Below are 21609 nucleotides of genomic sequence, written 5' to 3' on the forward strand. Positions count from 1 at the left end.
GGGACAAAAATATTAGTGAAAATATTAATATTAAAATAATAATCCCAAAAGGTGAGGTGTGAGCCAAAGAAGTTGACAAGAAAGCAGCCACATTCTTCTTCCACAAGTGCCTTACACTAAACTCACTTAAAGTGTCCACCTCCAACCCAGGAATGGCGCCCCTCAGTGTTGGCGTTCTCAGTCCTCCTTCCTTGTCCCTGACCTCTTGCCCAAACTTTCACCCTCTTGGATCTACTTCCCTTCTATAACTTCCGGGCATCATTAACCTATCCTCCCCACTGTCACCCACCACTCCATAGCCCAGACCCTGCTATTCTTTATGTCACTGCCAGAATAATCTGTTTTACACACAGATTACTCTCTTTTCAAAACTCATCAGGGCTCAGCTCCCCTAGGGCTATACCTAATAAAATTCTTCTCACTAATCTTTATTTTGGAAAATTTATTTTTGTTAACATGTAATACGTTTATTATTTTTAAATGAATATTTTAAAAATCTATCAGTTTTTATTTCTAACACAGTAAACACTGATAGAACTGACCCACACAAATACAAGCTCTTTGGGGTCCTCAAATCAAAAAGTTTGAGAACCTCTGGCTTCAGTATCCTTTAGGCTTCACACAGTTCTTCACAACCTTGCTATGGAGCAGTGTAGTACTGAGGAATACTTTGTATTCTAGTGTGTATTTGAGTTCTGTCTCCCTAGCAGGCAACGAATTCCATGTGGGCAGGATCTGTGTCTAATCTAGTCTGTTCTCCAGGGCACTGCACACACTAAGTGCATGATAACTGGAATGAATGGACTAGAAGAGTAATCTGAATTAAGTCAGAAAAAATGGTGGAGGAAGCTGGGTCAAAGGCTCTAAATACTAGTTTCTTCACAGGTAAAAGGCAAAGTGATATTATTTTTAGTAAAGTGCTTTGTCAATCAAAGAAAGTGCAAAATTAAACAATAAATAAAACAAAATTATGAGCACCTCAATTATTCTAATGAGACGGGAGCTAGAAAAACATGCAGTTTCTTTGAGCTACGTGGGAGTGGGAAAGGTACTGAAGTTATATGATTTCCAGAAAGGGCTCAAGGTCTGGCAGCCTGAGAATGGACAGACAGCCCTCCAAGAGCAGAGACTGCACATTGTTTAAATGCCTACTAGAGAAATTCAGCATGGAACTTGAGGTCAAATGGCCCAAAGTAGGAGGCAGAGGGGGCCCAGGGCATCACCTGTTTCTGGAGGCCAGAAAGCTGGTAACTGAGAGACTCCACTCTCATGCGGGCTTCCTTCAGCTCCTCCCGGGCTGCGCTGGCTGCTTTGTCATTTTGGTCAGAGCACAGTTTGGCATTCTCCAGCTGAAAGAGGGAAAGAGGGAGAACACAAAAGCAAAGCTGAGCTGACCTCTGCCCCAGGTGGGAGACAAGTTTCCCCCATGTGTGACTGCCTATCTGCCTTCACAATAGCATCTCTCCCTCCCTCCTTGTTCTATCACGCCTGAGAATGGCCTCAGAGCCCGGAACTCTTTAGAGCACCCAACAAAAAGGGCCTCACAGGCCTTGCTGCGTTAGAGACTGAGCAGCAATGCAAGGGCAGGGAGACAGGAGGCGCCTGTGCTCCCCCAGCCGAGGAGCACGGCCATCAGCAGCACTGCTACACACACACCCTCAGGCCGCTCACTCCTCCAGAGCTGGCCCTGCACGCACCGCTAGCGGTGTGGCTGGCGGGCTCCCTGCTCCTACCTTGGCCTGGTAGGTCTGCTCCAGCTCCATCTTGTACAGCCTCACTTGCTCATCATGCTGATTACGGAGGTCTTCCAAGGCCTGCGCCATCTTGAATTCATACTCTTGCTGACGGCTACTATCGACCTCTACCAGACGGCGCTCGTGGCTCTTCCGAGTCTCTCGCACCTCCTGGCCCGGGAGATAAAAGGGGAATTACTGGAAATCACTGCTCTACTCCTCCACCGAAGGCCAGAAATTTGGAAGCTTCTTGGCTTTCTCTTCTCAGAAGCATCGAGACAGTGAGAAGGCAAGCTGACCCAAACTGCCAACAAAAGTTCTTGTTTCAGGGGCGGCTAGCTGGTGCAATGTATAGAGTACCACCAGCCCTGGAGTCAGGAGGACCTGAGTTCAAATCTGGCCTCAGAAACTTAACACTTACTAGCCATGTGACCTTAGGCAGGTCACTTAACCCCAACTGCCCTGCCTTCCCCCCTCAAAAAAAAAAAAAAAAAAGAGTTCTTGTTTCATGACAGACCTGAATAGCAAAGAGAACAGACTGGGAAGAAGGCCTTTAAGTCACTGGCATCTGAGGCCCCAGAGCTGCCCTTGTTCACTTGACAGGGCAAAGCTGCCATTTCCCTGGCTATCTCATCGGACATTTAGATTTCTGTTTTAATTCATTCAACAAAGATCATGTGTTTACTGTGTACAAAGTACCAGGTGCCTGGTACAAATGGAGACAGCTTAGAAAGAACATAGCGGATCGGCCCAAAGTCAGGTCTTGACTCCAGCTGGTGAGGCTATTTGGGCCCAAAGGCTATCCACACCGCCACACTCTTCTCCCTAATTTCTCACGATGCTGGGAGCCTTGAGAGGGTGCAGAAGAGGGGACCCAAAGGGAGGCCAGCCACAAGGGGACAGGAGAAAGCCAGTGGTATCTGGAGGTCTTCAAGGAGCAATGGGACCAAGAAAGTCTCTGACTTCTTCACAATATGCTGAAAACTGGCCCAGCCCTTGTCTAGGGGTGAAAGTCAGAGAAGAAAGGCCCAACAAGACCACTTTTAAGAACTAAATTCCTCACCACCCTGTGGGCCTTTTCTTCACAACAGCACAACAGGTCTAAAATACCTCTTCAAATATGTTCTTCCGGAAGTCTAGCTCTTCCTGCAAGCTCTGGTAGCGATTCTCCAAGTCCACCCGCATCAGTGTCTCCTTTTCCAACTGCTTTTTCGCCACAGCATGACCATCTTCCGCCTGATATTGAGAGATGAACCCCACATGTTCAGGCGCCTTCCTCCCATTCCCACTCCCCCAGCCCCACTTAACCCAAACTTTCCTGGGGTTCTTAGGTCTTAATGGAAGGCACAGTATTAATCCACAGGCCAGGTCAGAGAGCAAGAACACCTCAGACCTCAGGTAATAGTAGTGGAAGGAACCCTTACCGTGCAGTCACGTGAAAAGAGTTGGAATCCCAGACTCAAATTCATTACTTATGTGACCTGGGCAAATCCTTCCACCTCTCAGTTTTCTCATTTGTAAATAGGGACAGGAACTACTTCATAAGTTAAGAATCAAACTGGGATGTTAGGGCCTCAGTGAATGGCGAGTGCTCAATTCCTGTCAGTTCTTAGAATTTAAATGCAAGTATGACTAAGGACATGGCATTTCACATGGCTGCACTAACTGGGGTCAGAGTCTGGCTTTGCATAAACAAAATTATCTTATACCCAGGCCATTAACCCAGCTTTGGCACAGCAGCATATATATGCATGTAGTGCCAACTTACTTCCCATCAATGAGGCTGCCTAGAATCCCAAATAGGGCCCTCCAGCCTCACTTACATGCCTCCCATGGTAGAGAATGGTAATTGAAGACTTAATGACAAGTACAAGGAGAAGAAAAGAGGGGCCCAGAACACTGTCACAGGCAGCCAGGCCATTCTAGAGTCAGAATTATTGCCATGCCTGGGGCCACTGAAGCACTGGCCCCCAAGCAGGCTGAAGCGCATACCTTAGCGAGCTGAGCCCGGAGTTCAGCGACATCATTTTCCAGATTCCGTTTGTCACTCAGGGCAGCAGAAAGTTCAGCTTCACTCCGGTGAAACAGGGACTCAAGGTCCTTCACACGGCCCTGGGCAACAGTCAAATCTCCATCCTTCTTCTTACAGCTGAAATTTAAGCAGAAATGCTTGAATGAGTAAAGGAGAGACACAGTCAGGGCTTTCACTGTGGTCTGGCCTGGTGACCACATGAGGCAACAGATGGAGCTGTGAACTGGAAGTCAAGAGCCCCTGGTTCTAGGTTAGCTCTATCACTACCTGGCTGTGCCACCATGGGCCCATCACTTCCCTTCTCTCTACCACATATCTATGTAAAATGGAAGGTTGTTTGCCCAATCTAAAAACATTGTTTCAATGCATGTAGCTCTATTGAGCTATTTTTAAAAAAGTGTCTTTGGGTTTAGAATCACACAAAAGGCAATAAAGATTAAGAAAATGATAAGATTTTAAGCAAATACTCAATTGGAGGTGTTTACAATAAGTACACATTTTATTCTTTTTAAGCTATATCACTGAGTGCCCAGATAGGCTTTTCTAGAGCCTCTCCAAAAAGAAATACACCAAGTGTCCAAAGACAAGTTCTTACTGGTCACTTCAGCTAAGACAGGGCCAAAAGAACATCCTCTAGCCCTCCCTTTCAGCAGAGAAAACCTGACTCAGTATCTGAAGAGTTCTAAGAATAGTGAGAAGGGAAGTCTCCTAATAAGCTCTCCTTCTTACAACCTGTATGACCTTGGAAAAGTCCCTTCCCCTCATCTTTAATGTTTTCTAGGTTTCTTTTAGACTAGATTATCTGAAGTCCCATCTTATTCTATGATCTCAGTACCCATCTACCCCACCCATCTAGTACTATTTTAAGACTCCTGAGGAAAGGGAAAGGGGGCCAATTCTAAACTAAGTGATTACGCTAAGTACATTCAACTTCATACTGAACTCAACAGGTTTCTTCCCAAGAAAGTTGATTGGTATGATAGGGATCCCTTTGACAGCATCTCCTTAAACAGTTCTAGCTTGCAAAGCCTCCCACCACCCCATTAGCTGGTCCCAGGGGGCTGGTATTAAGTGGCTTGAACAATCACAGGGGGATGCGAGGTGAGAAAGAGGGTCTGGCCCCCACTAGAGAGAAGGCACAGATCAGCCAATACACCCTAGGCATCACCCTCTTAAAGAACATGAAGAGGTTGGAGCCCTATGGCCCACTACAGCTACTGTGTAACACTTAATGCTGCTCAGGCCCAAACAGGCCTATCCCAGATCCCACCAGCAGGGGGCAATGGGCCCCACCACAGGACAATGCAGGTCAGCAGCTCTCACAGGCTCTCAGGCAGCACTAGTAGTAACTTGTTCAGCTTCAGCAAATTCAGTAGTTGTCCCATCATCCCCCTTAAAAAGCCTTCCTTCCCAGTGGATCAAAGGGAAGCCTGATCTGCCTGAAGGCAGGGCCTGGCCTAGGCATCCTTGGGGAACCGGTCTGCTCTAGGATTTGCTGGTCAGTGGGCGGATTCCCAGGTGGGAAAGGGATTGAAGTCTCAGGTGAAGGACATTTAAAAGTATAGGGAGGGGCTTCCCACAACATCCCTAGGAGCTAAGTGTAGGACACCAGGGCTGGAAAGGACAATTCTATAGCTAGGACTCATTCCATTTTGTAGAAAAGGAAAAAAAGCTCCAAGTGAAGTGACCTGTCCCACCAGGATCACAACATCTCAGCCTGGTACCCAAGTCTTTCTGATCTCAAGTTCCATATTCCCCCACAACATCCCTCATCTCCCAGGGAAAGGGCTTGCAAAGGGGCCCCAGAGCAGCTTACCAATTTCATCAGAATTATCACTCAATGCAGGCCTCTGGACTGAGTACTGACAGGGAGATAAGCAGCCCCTCAATGGGAGAGGCAGCCCTGGCCAAGCTCTCTCCAAAGAAAAATCAGCTCCACCCTGCTCTAAGAGGACTCTCGCAATAAGACTTTACCACCCTGGTGCAGTTTCCTTAAGCATCCCCTGGTCCAGAAGGATGTCTTAAGGTCTGAAGACTACTACCAGACCATGGCTGCTTACATCTCCTGGGAGCTTTATAGGATATAAGCCAGGTCCAATGAGAAAAAATGGTAGAGAGCAAAGAGGGCTAGACTTAAAATGGCAGCTCATGTTCTCAAGTCCTGATCTTCTACCTTCCTCCTACCTTTGTGACCTCAGGCTCCATGCTGGCACCTAAAAAGTGAGGGGACTTGACTCAATCTCCAAGGTCCCCCTAACTCTAAATCTACGGTCCTAGGTGGAAAGGACGGAGATTTCTGCCCATCACTGCCCAATTCTGCTCTGGTACAGGCTGCACTAACCAGGAGCCTTCTTAGGTCACTTCTCACTCAGAGAAGGGGAATGACTGGCTAACAATCACATAGGCCAGGGCTCCCCAATTCAGAGCTGCTCCCATTATCATACTGCACTGCACTTTAGAGCTTCACACAGAATTCGCCCCCCCACACACACACCAGGGAAAAGCTTTCTTGGACACTGCAAAATGCCTGTCGAGATAAAGGACACCAGCAGCATCCCAGGGACAGCAGGGCACATGTGTTTCTTCAATGTGGTGGGGGACCCAACTGCTGCCAGGAGGACATTTGGAGAGCTAAAGTATCAGCATATCAACTACTGACATGAGTTCTAGGTCTGATCTGCTATCTAGACACAGGAACATATTTAAAAGTCCATTTATAATAAAACTAAAAATATTAGATATTTTCCTCTAAAAACCTTGGGGAAAGCCCCTAGGACAAAAAGACTTTTCTTAGGGAAATAAATTAAGGGTGATAGGGAACCTTTTGGCAAAGAACTCTGATCTGTTCAAGATGATGTCCACCCCCATCCCTGAAGTGACTTACTTGGTGCTGGGCTCATCTAAGGGCAATCAGTCTCCCCCCAGTTACCAGTCCACCAGAAGTGATTGTCCAGCGCTGATTCCCCTTCTAATGTAAGGGAAGAGGTCCCTTTGTCTCACTCCAGGTGTGAGGAGTGACCCCCACAAGAATGGAGGAACGACTTGGTTATTAACACAACTGTGGAAGGTCAATATAGCTTCTCCTAGTTCAAGATTCCTACAAATGCTACCTGAAATCATCTTTGAGCAGAGTCACACTGGAGGGCCAGTCTGGAGCAATCTCTCTCTCTTACTGTATTTCTACAGTATTTTTTCCTTCAACATAGCTCAAGTCACAACCTCAGGCAATTTACTTTTCCACTGTCCCTCAGTTCAGTTTCCCTATTTGTCACATGAAGAAACTGAGCTAGATTCCTAATGTTTAGAAGGTCTGTAGAGGCCATTCAATGATGGCTGATCAAGCCTCCATCTCCTCCATTCTCTAGGAGGCCCAGGGATGTGGAAGTGAAGATGAGAGGAGTGCAATAGAGAGAGTCTGCTTGCCTGTCAGATGAAAAAAGGTTTAAGGAGGGTTTCTGGACAGCTCACTGGGCCAACAAATATATGACTGGTAATGCCATCTCCTGCCTCTTTCTGGGCATGGATAACAAGCTGTTCCATGTATGGAACTGCTCCTTCTTCATCTGCCACAGAAACTTTATCTTCCTTCAAGACAATTCATTTCTTACCTCCTCCCTGAAGGCTGTATTTTTTTCATCAACCTGTGATGATCCCTGATCATCCTCATTGCTAAGCATACCCTCCTCCTTTACTACTAGGTAACTAGGTGGCACAATGGATAGAGCACTGGCCCTGGAATCTGGAGGATCTAAGTTCAAATATGGTCTCAGACACTTACTAGCTATGTGACCCTGGGCAAGTCACTTAACCCTGTCTCCTAATTTAAAATAAAAAGATTTCCTTGTACTACACTAGTACTGCACTGGTGCTCATAGTTAAGTCCCTTAGTTTTGTCTTTGTACGCCCTGCTCCTGACTCACTGCCTTGGACAGAGAAGTTGCTCACTAAGTTTGTTAAAATGAAATTATTAAAAGCCTCACCATGTGTTTACTAATTCAGTGCTACCCTTTACCTTGACCTTTAAAAGGATATTTACAATCCCTTCACTGCTAGAGATCCCTAGTCCCTTCATACCACAAGCAGGCACTTTTATGAGGTGTAGTGGCCCCAAAACACCCCTAACACCTGCTAGTGGCCAGCTTTCATGTGTCCTCAGTCCCCTACTCTGCATTCAGGCAAGTGTAGGAAGTCCAGCCAAAGCTTCTACTCCCCTGGAAAAGTCTAAATAGGCAAGGGTCACCTCTACGCAGGATGAGACCCTTAATGGAGGGTAACCAGGAAAAACTGAAAAATACCAGGCCAAAGAAATTAAGCCTTAGAAATGGATGAACCGGAGCGGCCAAGTAGCACAGCAAGTAAGAGCACTGGCCCCAGAGTCAGGATGACCTGGGATCAAATCCGGGCTCAGACATTTATTACCCATCCAGAAACACCATGTAACCTTGAGCAAGTTACTTAGCCCCAGTTGCTTAGGGGTGGCCAGGTGGCTCAAACCTACTCCAGTGTCGGGATGACCTGGATCAAATCCGGGCTCAGACACTTAGCACCACACCCAGAAATAACTGGCCGTGTAACCTTGAGCAAGTTACTTAACCCCAATTGCTTTAAAAAAAAAAAAGAAATGGATGAATTTATTGATAAAAAATATTTATTTGTAGGAAATATTGTGCTAAATGCTGGAGATGCAAATAGAAAAGTTTTCCCCTTGACCCCCAATAGCATTTTTGAAAGTGTGGGTGCCTGGCTTTCTAAATATTAATGTTGTTTTCATATCTAAAGTCAAGCAGGGTAGACCCTGTTTTATGTAAGTAATAGGACACATCCTCCCCTAAAGTGCAATCAGTTCTACTATAACATAGCTTTCAAAAAACACAAGTTTGTTCCAACACAATTGTTGTTAGGGAACACTTTGAGCAAACTCCAGTTTGTTTCTGCACAATTTCTTCCTCAAACAGGGCAGAAAACAGCAGCATTTCACAATGACTCATAAGCTGCAACCCTTTGGACACCCACTTCCAAAATCGACCTCCAGGTCTTTATCAATGTAGAGTTACATTACATATTCTATCTTTAGGTGCAGAAGGAGCTGTGAGGAGAGAAGGCCTGGCCCACACACTCCCACACCCCACGCCTCCTATCTTAACCATTTAACATAAAAAAAACTATTACCATTTTTTATTAGGCTCCTCTCTTTTTTGAAGTGTCACTGGTTAAGTTTTTGAGCATTATGCCCCAGCCTCATGCTTTTGGACAAGGCATATGTTTATAGTGAAACTGACAGTCAACTTTTAGAACTCTAATCCTATGGAATGCCCTCCACCCCCTGGCTGATTTGTTTTCTAAGCATGGGTCTTCTTAACGTGGGGTCCTCTGTATAAACAAGTCATAGAATGGATGTGAATTCCTCCCACAGAGTTAAGTACACCACATGGTTTCTTCCCATGGCAAGCCTGTCAGCACTGTGGTTGCTTTAATTAGGCCTAAATTATACCAAGTCAAAAACCACTTACTTTTTATTGACCTCATCAAGTTCCGCTCTTAATTTTCCTATTTCAATCTGAAGCTTGGCTCTTTCCCTGGCAGTCTCATCCAGGACTCTCCGGGCATCAGCCAACTCCGATTCATAGAGGACCTTGATTCCGCTTACCTGAGAGAAGGAAAGAAAGAAACCCTAAACAAAAAGCACAGAGAAGATGCCTCTGGGGAGAAAGAGAAGCAAGAAAAGTTGAATTCACTCAGAGGAGAAGCACCTCATTTCATTGTGCAGATCATCCTAGAGCCAGGCTTGGCTGAGATCTTAAAGTCCCTCTTCCTCCACAATGCTAACCTCAGGGAGGGAAAGGTGCTGCTCTCTCCAGAGCTCAGGATCTGCTTCTCCATATTCCAACCCAAATAATCAGCACAACCTCGGAAACCCACCAGAAAATACAAAGCATCCCACTGTTTTCTAGCTCAGTTTTTAACATAGCCACACATGTTGCCTGTTCTCAGCCCATAACCTCCCAGGAAGCCAGGACCAGCAGAGTTAGGTATCTAAATCAGCCAGATTGTTTTAAACAGATATGCCCAAATGGTAGCAGCTGAATAGCCAGAATGTGACACAAAGGAAGGATGCTTCCTTCTGTCCTCTCCTCAAGGGAGGAGGCGGCTACAGGTATGTGAAAGGAAGCTTATACTGTCACACACAATCAATATGTTCATTTGTTCTGCTTCACTCTCTTCTTCTTTTACAAGGGTGGGACTATGCTATAGTTTGAAAAGATAGTACACTCGGGGGAGGCTAGGTGGCACAGTGAATAGAGCACCAGCCCTGGAGTCAGGAGGACCTGAGTTGAAATCCGGCCTCAGACACTTAACACAAAAGCTAGCCGTGTGACCCTGGGCAAGTCACAACCCTAATTGCCCTCCAAAAAGCAAAAAAAAAAAAAAAAAGATAGTACACTCTAGGTTATGGTATATATATAATATAATCATATATATATACTATACAACCACATATATTATCAAACATATGTATGTGTGTATATATACACACACATACATGTTTGATAACAGTTAGCATTTACATAATGCTTTTAAGGTTTGAAAAATACTTTACAAATATTACCTCCTTTTATCCTCATAACAACTCTAGAAGTGGATGCTATTATTATTTCCATTTTACAGATAACAAAACCAAGGAAGAAAGAGGTTAAATGACTTGCCCAGGGCCACACAGCCGGTAAAGGGTTGGAGGCAGGATCTGAACTCCTGTATTCTTGACTCCATATATGTAAATACAATCATACCTATGTAAGTGTGTACACACACACTGGCCCAAAAGTTTTAGTACAGTTTTAAGCTTTATTAACTCCTGGGACACATCATATCTAATGTCTTATTTCCCCTACTATGCTCTGCACAACAGCAGGGACGTCACCAAACTGATCTCTCACTGAAGTCCCAGGCACTATAAAAAGGCAGCTATGCCAATAAGAGTTTGATCGAGTTGAATAAGCCACAGGTTCTAGTAAATACATTTTCAAAACAGAACCAACTGACCAAATGACTTCTCTCAAAACAGGATCACAATCTAGACCCCATCCCAGAGCTATGGACCGACATTCTAGCAGAGAGGGTGTAGTATCTCCTAGGAAGGAAAACTTGGTCTGTGGTGTCCACGGTTCCTTGGCAGCCATGGCTAGTAATCTCCCTGCTCCAGACCTATACTTACAGCCCAAAACGACACTACTGAGCCCCTGGCCTGCACATGTGCTGCTGCCTGCCCTGTTACTGGTCTTTACTTAGTAAGGCTGTGTCCTCCCTTCCTGGAGGGCAGCAATGCTCCAGATCCCAGTCCCAGCCTTGCCTCTCTGAGGGTCAGGTTTCTGGTCAGGATTCAGTAAGCACCAGTTGACCAAAGACATGAAAGAAGGAGAGGATGCACTAGGAGACTGGACTGACCAACTCTGAGAGGTCAACAAGGTGACCTTAACCAAATCACAAGTCACATGGATCTCTTCCTAGTGGGTGCTAGCCAACAGGATCATTGTGGGACCTTTACCTTTGGGTCAGAAGCTCTGGACACAAGTCATGGCACTGCCCCTTAGCTAAACCAATCACTAAATCTCTCCCAAGACTCAGCTACCTCATCTACAAAATGGAAAGCAGTATGGCATGCTGGAAGTACACTGAACTTCTCATCAAGAGACCTGGGTTCAGATCAGACCTTCACATTACACCAAGTCCCTTCTCATCTCTAAGCCAATACACAACTGTCTTCCTAAGTCCAGGGGAAAGTTCTCTGTAAATTGTAAAACCCTATATTGAGATCAGTTAGCTTTTCAGCTGGTCAGATCCAAGAGAACTGGCTATTTCGGCCCAGTTGTGCCCCTAGAAACGTGTGAGTCATGTCCCCAGGTCTGACACATCTGGAGCAACTCACATCCCAACTGATTTAGGTATACTCAGCCCTCCCTTCCCATTCTTTAGAAAGAACAAAAAAGCACCAAGACCCACACCGGCTCCAGAGACCCCCCAAGACTGGGCCTCCTGCGACACTCTGTAAGCTTCCTCCAACCTACTTAGTACAAACAAACTTCCACACAGAACAAATACCCACATCTTTTGCTGACTATATGAATTACCCTGGGGAAAAAGAGAAGACATGTAGAATGGAATGTGGTACAGGAAAGGAAAAGATTCTAGAGGAATTTCTGACACCAATTCACAGTATGACACTAGACATGTTCCTTCTTCCCTACTAGGACACTCCATCTCCTCCACTGTGAAATTAAAGTGCTGCCCAACATGTATGAAGTTCTGTTGACTGGCTCTCCATTAGAAGTGTAAGCACTCTGAGGGCAGGGATTGCTTTGGTGCTTATGCCTTTCTTTGTACCTCTAGCAATTAGCACAGTGCTAGGCACAAAGTAAGCATTTAATAAATGCTTGACTGATTAAAGATGTCAGCACCAAAAACAATTCCCCCTCAAATATTAAACATGAAATTAAGAACAATGTCAGAAGGGATGATCATATGCAGACTTTTTTTTTTTTAAGTAGAAGTCTTCATTTTCTTCCCTCTTAACCTCCCTGCAGCATTTGACACTGATGCCCACCCTCTCCTTCCGGATACTCTGCCTTCTAGGGTTTTCATGACACTCTTGTCCCCTGGATCTCCTACCAGTTCAGCTGATCCTTCCCCCTCTCCTTTGGTCAATCATCATCCTCCATTTCACTCACATTCACTAACGGTGGGTATACCCCAAGGCTTTGTTCTGGGCCCTTTTCTATCTCTACACTCCTACTTGATGCCATCATCACTGCTGTGGATTAATTATCATCTCTCCACAGATGACAGAAGCATGATATGGTGGATAGTGAGCTAATTGTGAAGGCAAGAAGGCCTGAGCTCCAGCCCTACCTGTGACACACAGTAACTAGAAGACCCAGGTAAATCACTCAACCTCCCAGTGTTCTAGGCACCTCTCCAAGATCACAAATTGTCAAGATGGTGCTGACCTGCACAGGTAAGTTTCCTCATTCCACAGTACCCCAAAACCAACAAAATCCCAGGTCTGGTCCCTATCCCTAGGTCTAAACCAATGACTCCCAAAAGCATACTGTCAAAATGATCTTTCCTAAAGTGCAGGTGGGACCACATCACCCCCTACTCACTACACCCCAGGAGTTCCTTTTTACCTAAGACCTGGCCCCTTCCTAACTTTTCTGTCTTCTTATTCCTCTCCACAAACTCTACATTTCAGTCACACTGGCTTCTCTGCTGTTCCTCCAAACAGGGTACTTTATTTCCCAATATTTTCCTTGGTTGATCCCAGTGCCTACAATGCTCCCCTTCCTCATCTTCATCTCCACCTCCCACCTTCCATAGGAAGCCTTTCCAGATGCCCCTTAATGCTGGCACCTCCCTGAGATTCTCTCTCATTTGAACTGTATGGAGCTCATTTGTACACACTGGTCTGCATGCTGTTTCCTCTATTGGTCATTGTCTTTTGCCTTTGCTTCCCCAAAGTTTAAAGCACAGTGCATGGCACAGAGCAGGTGCTCAATAAACACTTGCTGACTTGATCCAGCACTGATTTCTTTCCTGAGATGACCCTACATCATCAATTGCCCATTAGACAGGATATCCTGCAGGCAACTTCAACTCCACAAGTCCAAGAGAGCTCATTACCTCTCCCCAAATCCATCCTCCCATCCACGTGTCTCTAGTACTGCCAAGGGCACCACTATCCTTGCAGCTGCCCAACTTCCCAGGCCTCGGCCCCTCCTCAGCAGCTCAGCCTCACTCACCCCACAAATCCCGTCAGTTGCTGAGTCTGGTTGTTTCTACCTCTACAACACCCCCCCACACATTTCCTTTTTTCCACTCACCCAAACACATCCTAGTTCAGTTCTCATCATTTCTTCTCCTTCACCTGGCTGCCTCAATCTATCTTCCACACAGCTGCCAAAATGAATCTTCCTAAAATGGAGGTCTGACCATGCCACCCCTTGTCAATAAAAGGCATGACTACCTATTACTTCTCTAGCTGGCATGTTAAACCCTTCATAACCCTGCCCCTTCCTCCCATTCCAGTCTTCTCACACAGAATTCCCCCTCCCCCTCCTCTCCAGTACAGCCCTGATGGCCAGATTCCTGTTCCAACCAGACAATCTCCATCACTGGACCTTCTCTCCTCACTGCCATCTCTTAGGATCCTTCAAGACTCAACTCAAGTACCACCTTTTACAAATCTGATCTCCCAGCAGCTAGGGCTCTCTCTCCCACAGCAATCTTGTATTTACTCTGTATGTAACCTGTATACAGATACATATGCATGTTATACACACACATACACACACACCTATTACAATAAACTCTATTAAGGGAAGAGACTTTCACTTTTGTCTTTGTCTTCCTAATGCTTGGCAGTGTCTGGTACATAGTAGGTGTTTAGTAAATGCTTACTGAGTGATTGTGCCCTTAACTCTAGTATTTATCCCATTCAATCCAAAGGTATTAAAACATCCCCTGATGATTAAAGGGCCATTACTGAAGACACAAGACAAAAATCTGCTTCCTAGATTATTCTCCAGGAGGAATGATTTCTAGCAATTACTTCAAAATCAAAAATGTTCCATAAGTCAAACTAGCTTTGGAAGCACTACACAAGATAACCCCAATAGCTCTTTTAGCTCTAAATTCTGTGATCCTGTAACTCAGGTTCTAGAGGAGCTCAGGCACTGTTTGTGTGACCCTGGTCAAATCACTTCCATTCTGTGTGCTGGTTTGCCCATTTCTGTAAAATGGTACCCAATAATCAGTGCATCAAATCCCTTGCAGGGTTGCTATATAGCTTAAGTGAAAGAAAGATTGTGAGCACTTTGAAAGCACTATACAAATGTGAGTTTCAAGTAATAAACTGGGAATAAAGACTAAGGAGACTATTTTTTCAACTCCACAGAGACAAGAGGGAAAAGATAAAAGCCAAAAGGAAAAATTCAACAAACAATAGCTTGTATTTACATAGTTTTGTATTTCTAAAAGGTTTTCAGGAATATTACCTTATTCAATTTATATATAACAAAAAATCAGATAGTCAGAGCTGGAAGACACATTATGGCTAATTTTTCCAATCTTCATGACTTTACAAACAGGGACAGAGACCCAGAGCAATGATGTGACTTGCGAAGTTAGTGGCAAAACTAGAACTTAGAAGCCATGTCCATCTCCCAGGGCCATGGGACCTCTGTTCCACAATGCCTCAAGCAGACCAGATGACTTGCCAAAAGCCTCTCCAACTTGGTCATTCAAATTTTATGTACAACAAACAAGTGGGTTTCTGGTGAAACACTCATCTTTTTCCACATGTAGTTTTCACAAAGAATGCTCCAGGGGGCACTATAATAAACTGACAAAAGGTAAACTGTTTTTATTTGAACACATGACAACGGCAAACAGGTATGAGAAACGAACCCACAGGAAACGTGTTGCCACATGCATGTGCCAAGGGCCACACAAACATTCCCTGACAGCTAAAATACACATACCTCCCCCCTTCCTCTAGGGGAAGAAAAGAACTAGAGACTGTTCAGTCTAACCAATTACAACCCTGAAATATAGACATGTCAAACGCACCTAAAAACCAAGGAAGAGAAACCATTCCTCACTTCCTCCATGACCATTCATTCAAACAAACATTAACACCTCCTACCTGGTCTTTTCCCTACTCTACTAAATGCTACCAGGCATTTAAAATCAAACAACTGGAAAATTTTCCTTAATCTACCAGTGGACTCCTAGGCTGTGCTAAATGCTAAGGGTTAGAAAACCAAGTCTAAATCAAATATTTAAATATATATACACTATTAATAATACTATTTTACATGTAATTGGGAAATAAGATATACAGGCACTGGGGCATAGAGATCCACCATGCCCTACTGGAAAAGTCAAAGACGTTATGAGAGAAGATATGGGAGAGAGCAGATTGGAGGAGGGGATATACTGTGAGACTGCTATTTTGGGGCGGTGGATAAGGGAAAAACAGGGAGAAAATGTGTAACTCAAAATCTGGTGGAAATGAATGATGTAAATCAGAAGTTAATAAAGCATTTGAAAAATAGAAGAAAAAAAAGAAAACCAAGTTTGAGAAAGTACTAGCCCTTAAGAAGCTTAGACTCCCCACCCTGCCCCCCAAGATCCCAAGACTTTTCTGGAAAGAGCCTCCCAACCTAGGTCTCTTCCTCCACTGCCTGCAATGATCACCTAACTCCTTCCCAGGTTCAAATACTTTTCAGTGACCTCCCACTGCATACAGGATAGTTACAGAAAATCTTGGAAGAGCAGTAAGGGTCCTTAGTCCCTCAATTCAAAGATGAAAAAAAAAACTGAGGCCAATCTCCCTAGCCAGGCATTCACTAATTTTGTCCCAAATTCCAATTAGTTTCTTTCCTCACTACTCTTCCACCAAAATCTCCTCCCATGTCGCTGCTCTCAGCCTCAGTATCCTCATCTGTAAAATGGGAATGATATTTGCAATGCATCACAGGTATGTCAGGAGGCTCAAAGAAGACAAAGGATAAAAAGCACTTTTTTTGTTGTTCCTCTTTAACTCTTTGGGGCTGATTCTTCATTTGTACCATCCAACAAAAATCAATTTTTGCACACAGCTAATGAGCAAGAATGACACTAGATGATATCTAAGGTCCCTTACATTCTCAATTATATCAAATGAGATAATACCCTATATAAATGTCAGCTGCCTTTATTACTATTATTAGTGCATATGCTAAATCCCTTTCAGTTCTAATGTCACATAAAAAAAAAAGGGGGGGTCTATGGGGATGTGTTAGGACTGGTCAAGCTACTTTTACACGAAGGGCCACAGGACACTTCTTTCCATGATCCTGGCCCCACTTCCCCCAAATGACTTGCTGCTTTTCCAATGGTCAGATGGGTTTACACTACTCTAGGACACACTGCCAGGCACATCAGATCCACGTGAAAATGACTCTTTCTCCAGTTTATTCCTACCCCTAGTGCCACAAAAGCATCCCAAAAGGGTAGGAAGGAACAGCCTATAGTTTCATTTTTGATAGCTGGGGGATTCTGAGAATGGATCTTTACAAGTTACTTTATCTGCTTCAAATTAAATTTCTTTCTTAACATGACACTTCCTTAAGGACAGGGCCTATAGTACTTTTGCCTGTAGCAGACATGCATTCCATATTGAATTGAATTTTAAAACTGATACAAAATAAATTGTCCCTGCCACTAAGTCTTACATTCCAAAGTCTTTGGCATTTGTATGTTTTACAGCCTAACAGAAAAGTTGAGAAAATGAATGCAGAAATAATGCTTCTGAGTCAGGTGGCAGCAACATCAAATTCTCTTGGCCCAATCCCTTTCATTCAAAAAATTGTGATTTTTCTTAAGTCTCCAATAAGCCAACTTTCAGTATTCAAACATCCATTGAAATAATTTATCCTCTCTAAGGGTCCAGTTTTACAGACACCTTTTATTAGTCTAACTTGGCACCCACCTTTACAATCTTATTTTTTTGACATTCACAATCGCATTTCCCCCCATTCTCTGTCCTAGTTGAACTAGACAGGATAGGATGCCTGGAAAAGTTCCAGTATTTTCCTGCCTCTACCCATCCCCTGCTCTTCTACACATCTGTCCTTCACGACTCTACTCAAATGGTACCTCCTCCAAAGAACCTTCTCCGATCCCCCAGGCCAGGAAGTAACTTCTTCCTCTAATGAACCCCACCCACCCACGCCACCTCGAAGAAAAAACCTACCCAGTCTTTTATTATAGATACATTCCTGATATCTCCTACAAGGATCAGGTAAATTCCCTGAACCAGTGTACGAATAACCTTTGTATCCCCTGTGCCTAACACAGAAGGAAGTTTGTGGGATGAATTTGTTGCAATAATTAACATTTGGTAACACAAGGAAAATACATGTCACTTTATCACTTGACTTCAAGTATAAACTACTTCATACAGATACTTTCTCAAAGGGGATGGAGCAGGATCTGCATTTTAAGATCCAAGAGAATTTCCTGGGGGAGGGGGTGCGCCTGAGAGCTGGGGGCAGGCTCATTTAGTAGTTAAATAGCAGAGAGGCACTGCACAGTTGATAATTTTGATTCAGTGTGGCTTATACTAAGAACTCTCAGAACCTTAGTTTTTTGCCACTTGGGAAGAGGCATACCATAACTCAACCCCTTTACTTTAGTTGACAGATGAGGAAATAAAGCAATAACAGACCTGAGGCAACTAAGTGACACTGGGACAAGTAAAGAGTGATGAACTTGGAGCCAAGATTTGGCCTCAGACACTGTGACCCTGGAGCAAGTCACTTAACCTGTCTGCCTTAGTTTCCTAATCTGTAAAATGGGGTTAACAGCACACGAATCACACTTTCCAAACTTTAAAGTCCTAAACAAATGCCAGCCATCATTATTATTACCCAAATTTTAGTCCTGACTCACTAACTTGTCATGTGACTATGGGCAAGCTACTTTCCTCCCTTTGAGACTGCTACCCCTTCTCCGAATACTCGGGGCCACTTTAGCCCTTTCAAAACCCTAGCATGTAACGAATCTACACGGCATCCATTCTCTAGAAAGGCTTTGAAAGGGCTAGACTTCACCAGTATAATTAGCACTTCGCACAAGCACTCCCCCCACAAAATTGACCTGAACAACAGCCCTCAGTTTTTTTTAAGAGGATTTACACTGTGAACTCCAACAGTTTCACTGAACGTTAAGACAGCCACATGTACTTTTCACGTTTACGATGAAGGCTGATTCAGTTAGAATGGAAATACTTGCTTTGGAAAACTCTCACCCTAGGTCAAGAACTAAAGGATATGCAAGTACAGCCTTCATTCAGTGCTTCAAAGGACCCCTCACCTCACTCCAGAGACCTTAGTCCTCCTCCCCCCCCCAGACACGCCGCAGGGGTCCCCTATGGGGGTTTCCCCACCCCAGGGAACTCCCCTTCCCAAGAGAGATGCTTCAGGCCAGTCTCCAGGGGACTCCTCCCCAGTAAGGAAATCACTCTTCCTTCGGGGGACCCCGAGCCTCCCAAAACGATTCCCCAAAACCAGTCTGAGACCCAGGAGTTGCAAGAGCTCCATGCCCTCCCTCCCCCAAAAAGGATCCCTCAGCGTAGCGCCCCGGGGCATCCCAAAGGCGCCTCCCGTGGGATCCACTCATTTAACTTCCGATCTACCCGTGCCCTAAGATCTGGTGACGGGGTGCGGAGTGTGCAAGTACAGAGAGCTCCTTCTTGTTCACGGAGAATTGCACGCGGGGGGCCAGGGGGAAAGGACACGCTAGTGAATCACGCTCGTTAGTGGTTACCGACCACTTCCTTCCCGGGAGTCCCTACCTCGGTCAGCTCCCCCTTCCTAAGGGTGCCGCCTCCACCTCGCGCGTGGTTAGCCCCATCCACCCACTCCTCCAGCAGCTCCTCGCGGGATGCCGGCTCCCCACCCCCCCCCAGGCCCTTCCTCACACGCAACCCACCCCCCTTCCCTTCCCACGCGTCCTCTCCCAAGCCTGGTCCGTTGTGCCCCCCGCCCCTCGCAGGGCCATGGTAACACGCGCGTGGCCTCACTCGCAAATCCCAGCACCGCACCTCGTGCGTGAGCCCCTCCCCCTCACGCACGTCGCGCGTGGGGCCCTCTCGAGAAACTTGGCGCGCCCCCCCCCCCCCAACCCCCGGCGCGTGGTCCGCTGCCCCTCCCCCTCTCCGCGGCTCCGGCGCGGCGCGACCCCGGTCTGGCGCACGCACCTCTCGCGTGGTGACCTCCTCCTTCTCGGACACCTGCAGCAGCAGCCGGTCGTTCTCGAGCTCCAGCGCGCGCACGCGGTCGATGTAGTGCGCCAGGCGGTCATTGAGCTCGCGCAGCTCCTCTTTCTCCTGCAGCCGCGAGATGCGCGCGGGCGACAGCGGCGTCCCGGGCCCGAGGCCCGAGGCCGCACTGCGGCCGGACAGCGGCGTGGCCATAGCGGGGCGGGGGCCGGCGGCCTGCCTCGGGCTCCCTCACTGAAGTGCAGGCTGCGGCGCGGGCGGGCTCCGCGGGCTCATTCAATCCGGCGGGAGACCGGACTGCCAAGATGGCGGCTACTCCCCGCCGCTGCCGTGCCGCCGAGCAGCCTGGGACATGGAGTCCCACCGCTAGCGCCTAACTCTGCTAACGGCCGCCAAATGGCGGCGCCGCGCGCGGGGTACGCTGGGACATGTAGTTTCCTGGACCAATCTCAGCGCGGGAGGGAGGGGCGCGGCCTTTTGTGAGCAACCAAACTGACCAAGGGCGGGAGATAATTTCTTTGAATTGAACCCAAGAGACTCCTAAGAGTCCAAGAGAACCTAAGAGACCGAGCTACTCTCTGCCCGTGCATAAGAGACTAAAATCCAGGCACAAACAGTTCTCCAAAAAGCAATTGCAAACTAGTAACGACCTTAGAAAACAATGTCTCAAACCACTAAGAGTAAGCGAAATTCAAATCAAACAGCGCGGTTTCAGCTCAGAACCAGCAAAGCAGCCGCTGCTGCTTCTGGTTACGTAGGTAGATAGATAGGATGATAGATAGATAGATGGATAGATAGACAGATAGATAGAAAGACAGACATGCCTACTATGTGCCAGGAACAGGAGATAATGAGTACAAAGAATAAAATAATCATAGCTAACCTTTATATAGTACCTACTATGTGCCAAGCAGTGCATTAAGTGATCTATTATTATCTCATTTGATCCTTTCAATAATCCTAGGAGGTAGGTGCTATCAATTAAATGGTTTGCCCAGATTCACACAGCTAGTAAGTATCTGTCACATCACATCTTAAGATGGAAATAGTGCTGGAGGAGCTGTGGAAAGACAGGCACACTATTACAAAGTTGGTGGAGCAGAAAATTGAAAAGCTCCTAGAAATTTGCTAAGAAGGCATCTAAAATGGCCATGTTTGTAGACCCAGAGATGCTTACTACTAGGAATATATACATACATATGTTTGTGTGTGTTGTTTTCTTTTCCATCTTGATCTCCTTATATAGGTATACACATCAAGGTGGAAAGAAAACTCCCCCTATCCACCCACATACAAAATCTTTATAGCAGCACTTTTTCTAAAAGCAAAGAACTTGGAAAAAAAAAAAGTAGATTCCCAGCAATTAGGAATAGTTAAACAAACGGTGGTATATGAATGCAAAGGCAAATAACTACACCCTAAGGCTAGAGCCTTTCCTCTCTTGATTACCTTCAATTTATACTGCACAGATCTCCTTTGTACATATTTCCATGTTGTCCCCCCCCCCCCATTAAACTGTGAGTTCCTTGAGTTTGACTTTTATCTTGCTTTGTATCCCTGGCACTTGGCACATTTAATAAATGTTTGAATGACAGACTAATAATGAAGTACAAAAAAGACTTATATGAACTGATGCAAAGTGAAATGGCCAGAAACAGGAAAACAATATACCCAATAACTACACCAATGTAAATGAAAAGAAAAAAAAATTAGAAGTGAGCACTGTAATTATGAGGGCTAAGGTTGGCCCAGAAGTAGTGACTAGAAAATTCATCTTTGCAGAGATAGAGGTCCAAGCTGTGAAAGACTGCATTTACTATCAGACTTGGTAAATGTGTTAGTTTTGCTCAACTGGTCCCAACCCCACCTTTCTTTCGATTGCGTCCTTTGTTATGATGAATTGCTCTCTGGGAGAAGAGAGAAAGATATATTTGAAAATGAAAGTAAAGTAAGAACACAAAAATATTCTTTAAAAAATTTTAAAGATAGCAAAGAGCTAGAAAAGATCTCATGTACCATCTAAT

At 45.4% G+C, this 21609-nt stretch overlaps 1 protein-coding gene across 1 annotated transcript in view; it reads right to left on the reverse strand.

Annotated features, from left to right (window-relative positions):
- LMNB2 (lamin B2) overlaps positions 1–19894 on the reverse strand; it is a 33092-nt gene extending 13198 nt beyond the window's left edge. The window contains exons 1-6 of the mRNA XM_069076866.1: positions 19565–19894; positions 9276–9412; positions 3726–3882; positions 2844–2969; positions 1734–1904; positions 1224–1349 (exon numbers count right to left, since the gene is read on the reverse strand). Of these exons, the coding sequence (XP_068932967.1) occupies positions 1224–1349; positions 1734–1904; positions 2844–2969; positions 3726–3882; positions 9276–9412; positions 19565–19780 (933 nt within the window). The 5' untranslated portion in view covers positions 19781–19894. The remainder of the gene's footprint in view (positions 1–1223; positions 1350–1733; positions 1905–2843; positions 2970–3725; positions 3883–9275; positions 9413–19564) is intronic.
- Positions 19895–21609: the final 1715 nt, after the last annotated feature.

This window comes from Petaurus breviceps, unplaced genomic scaffold, assembly GCF_028583685.1.
Source record: "Petaurus breviceps papuanus isolate PSGF00001 unplaced genomic scaffold, PetGlider_PUasm1.0 108, whole genome shotgun sequence".
NCBI lineage: Eukaryota > Metazoa > Chordata > Mammalia > Diprotodontia > Petauridae > Petaurus > Petaurus breviceps.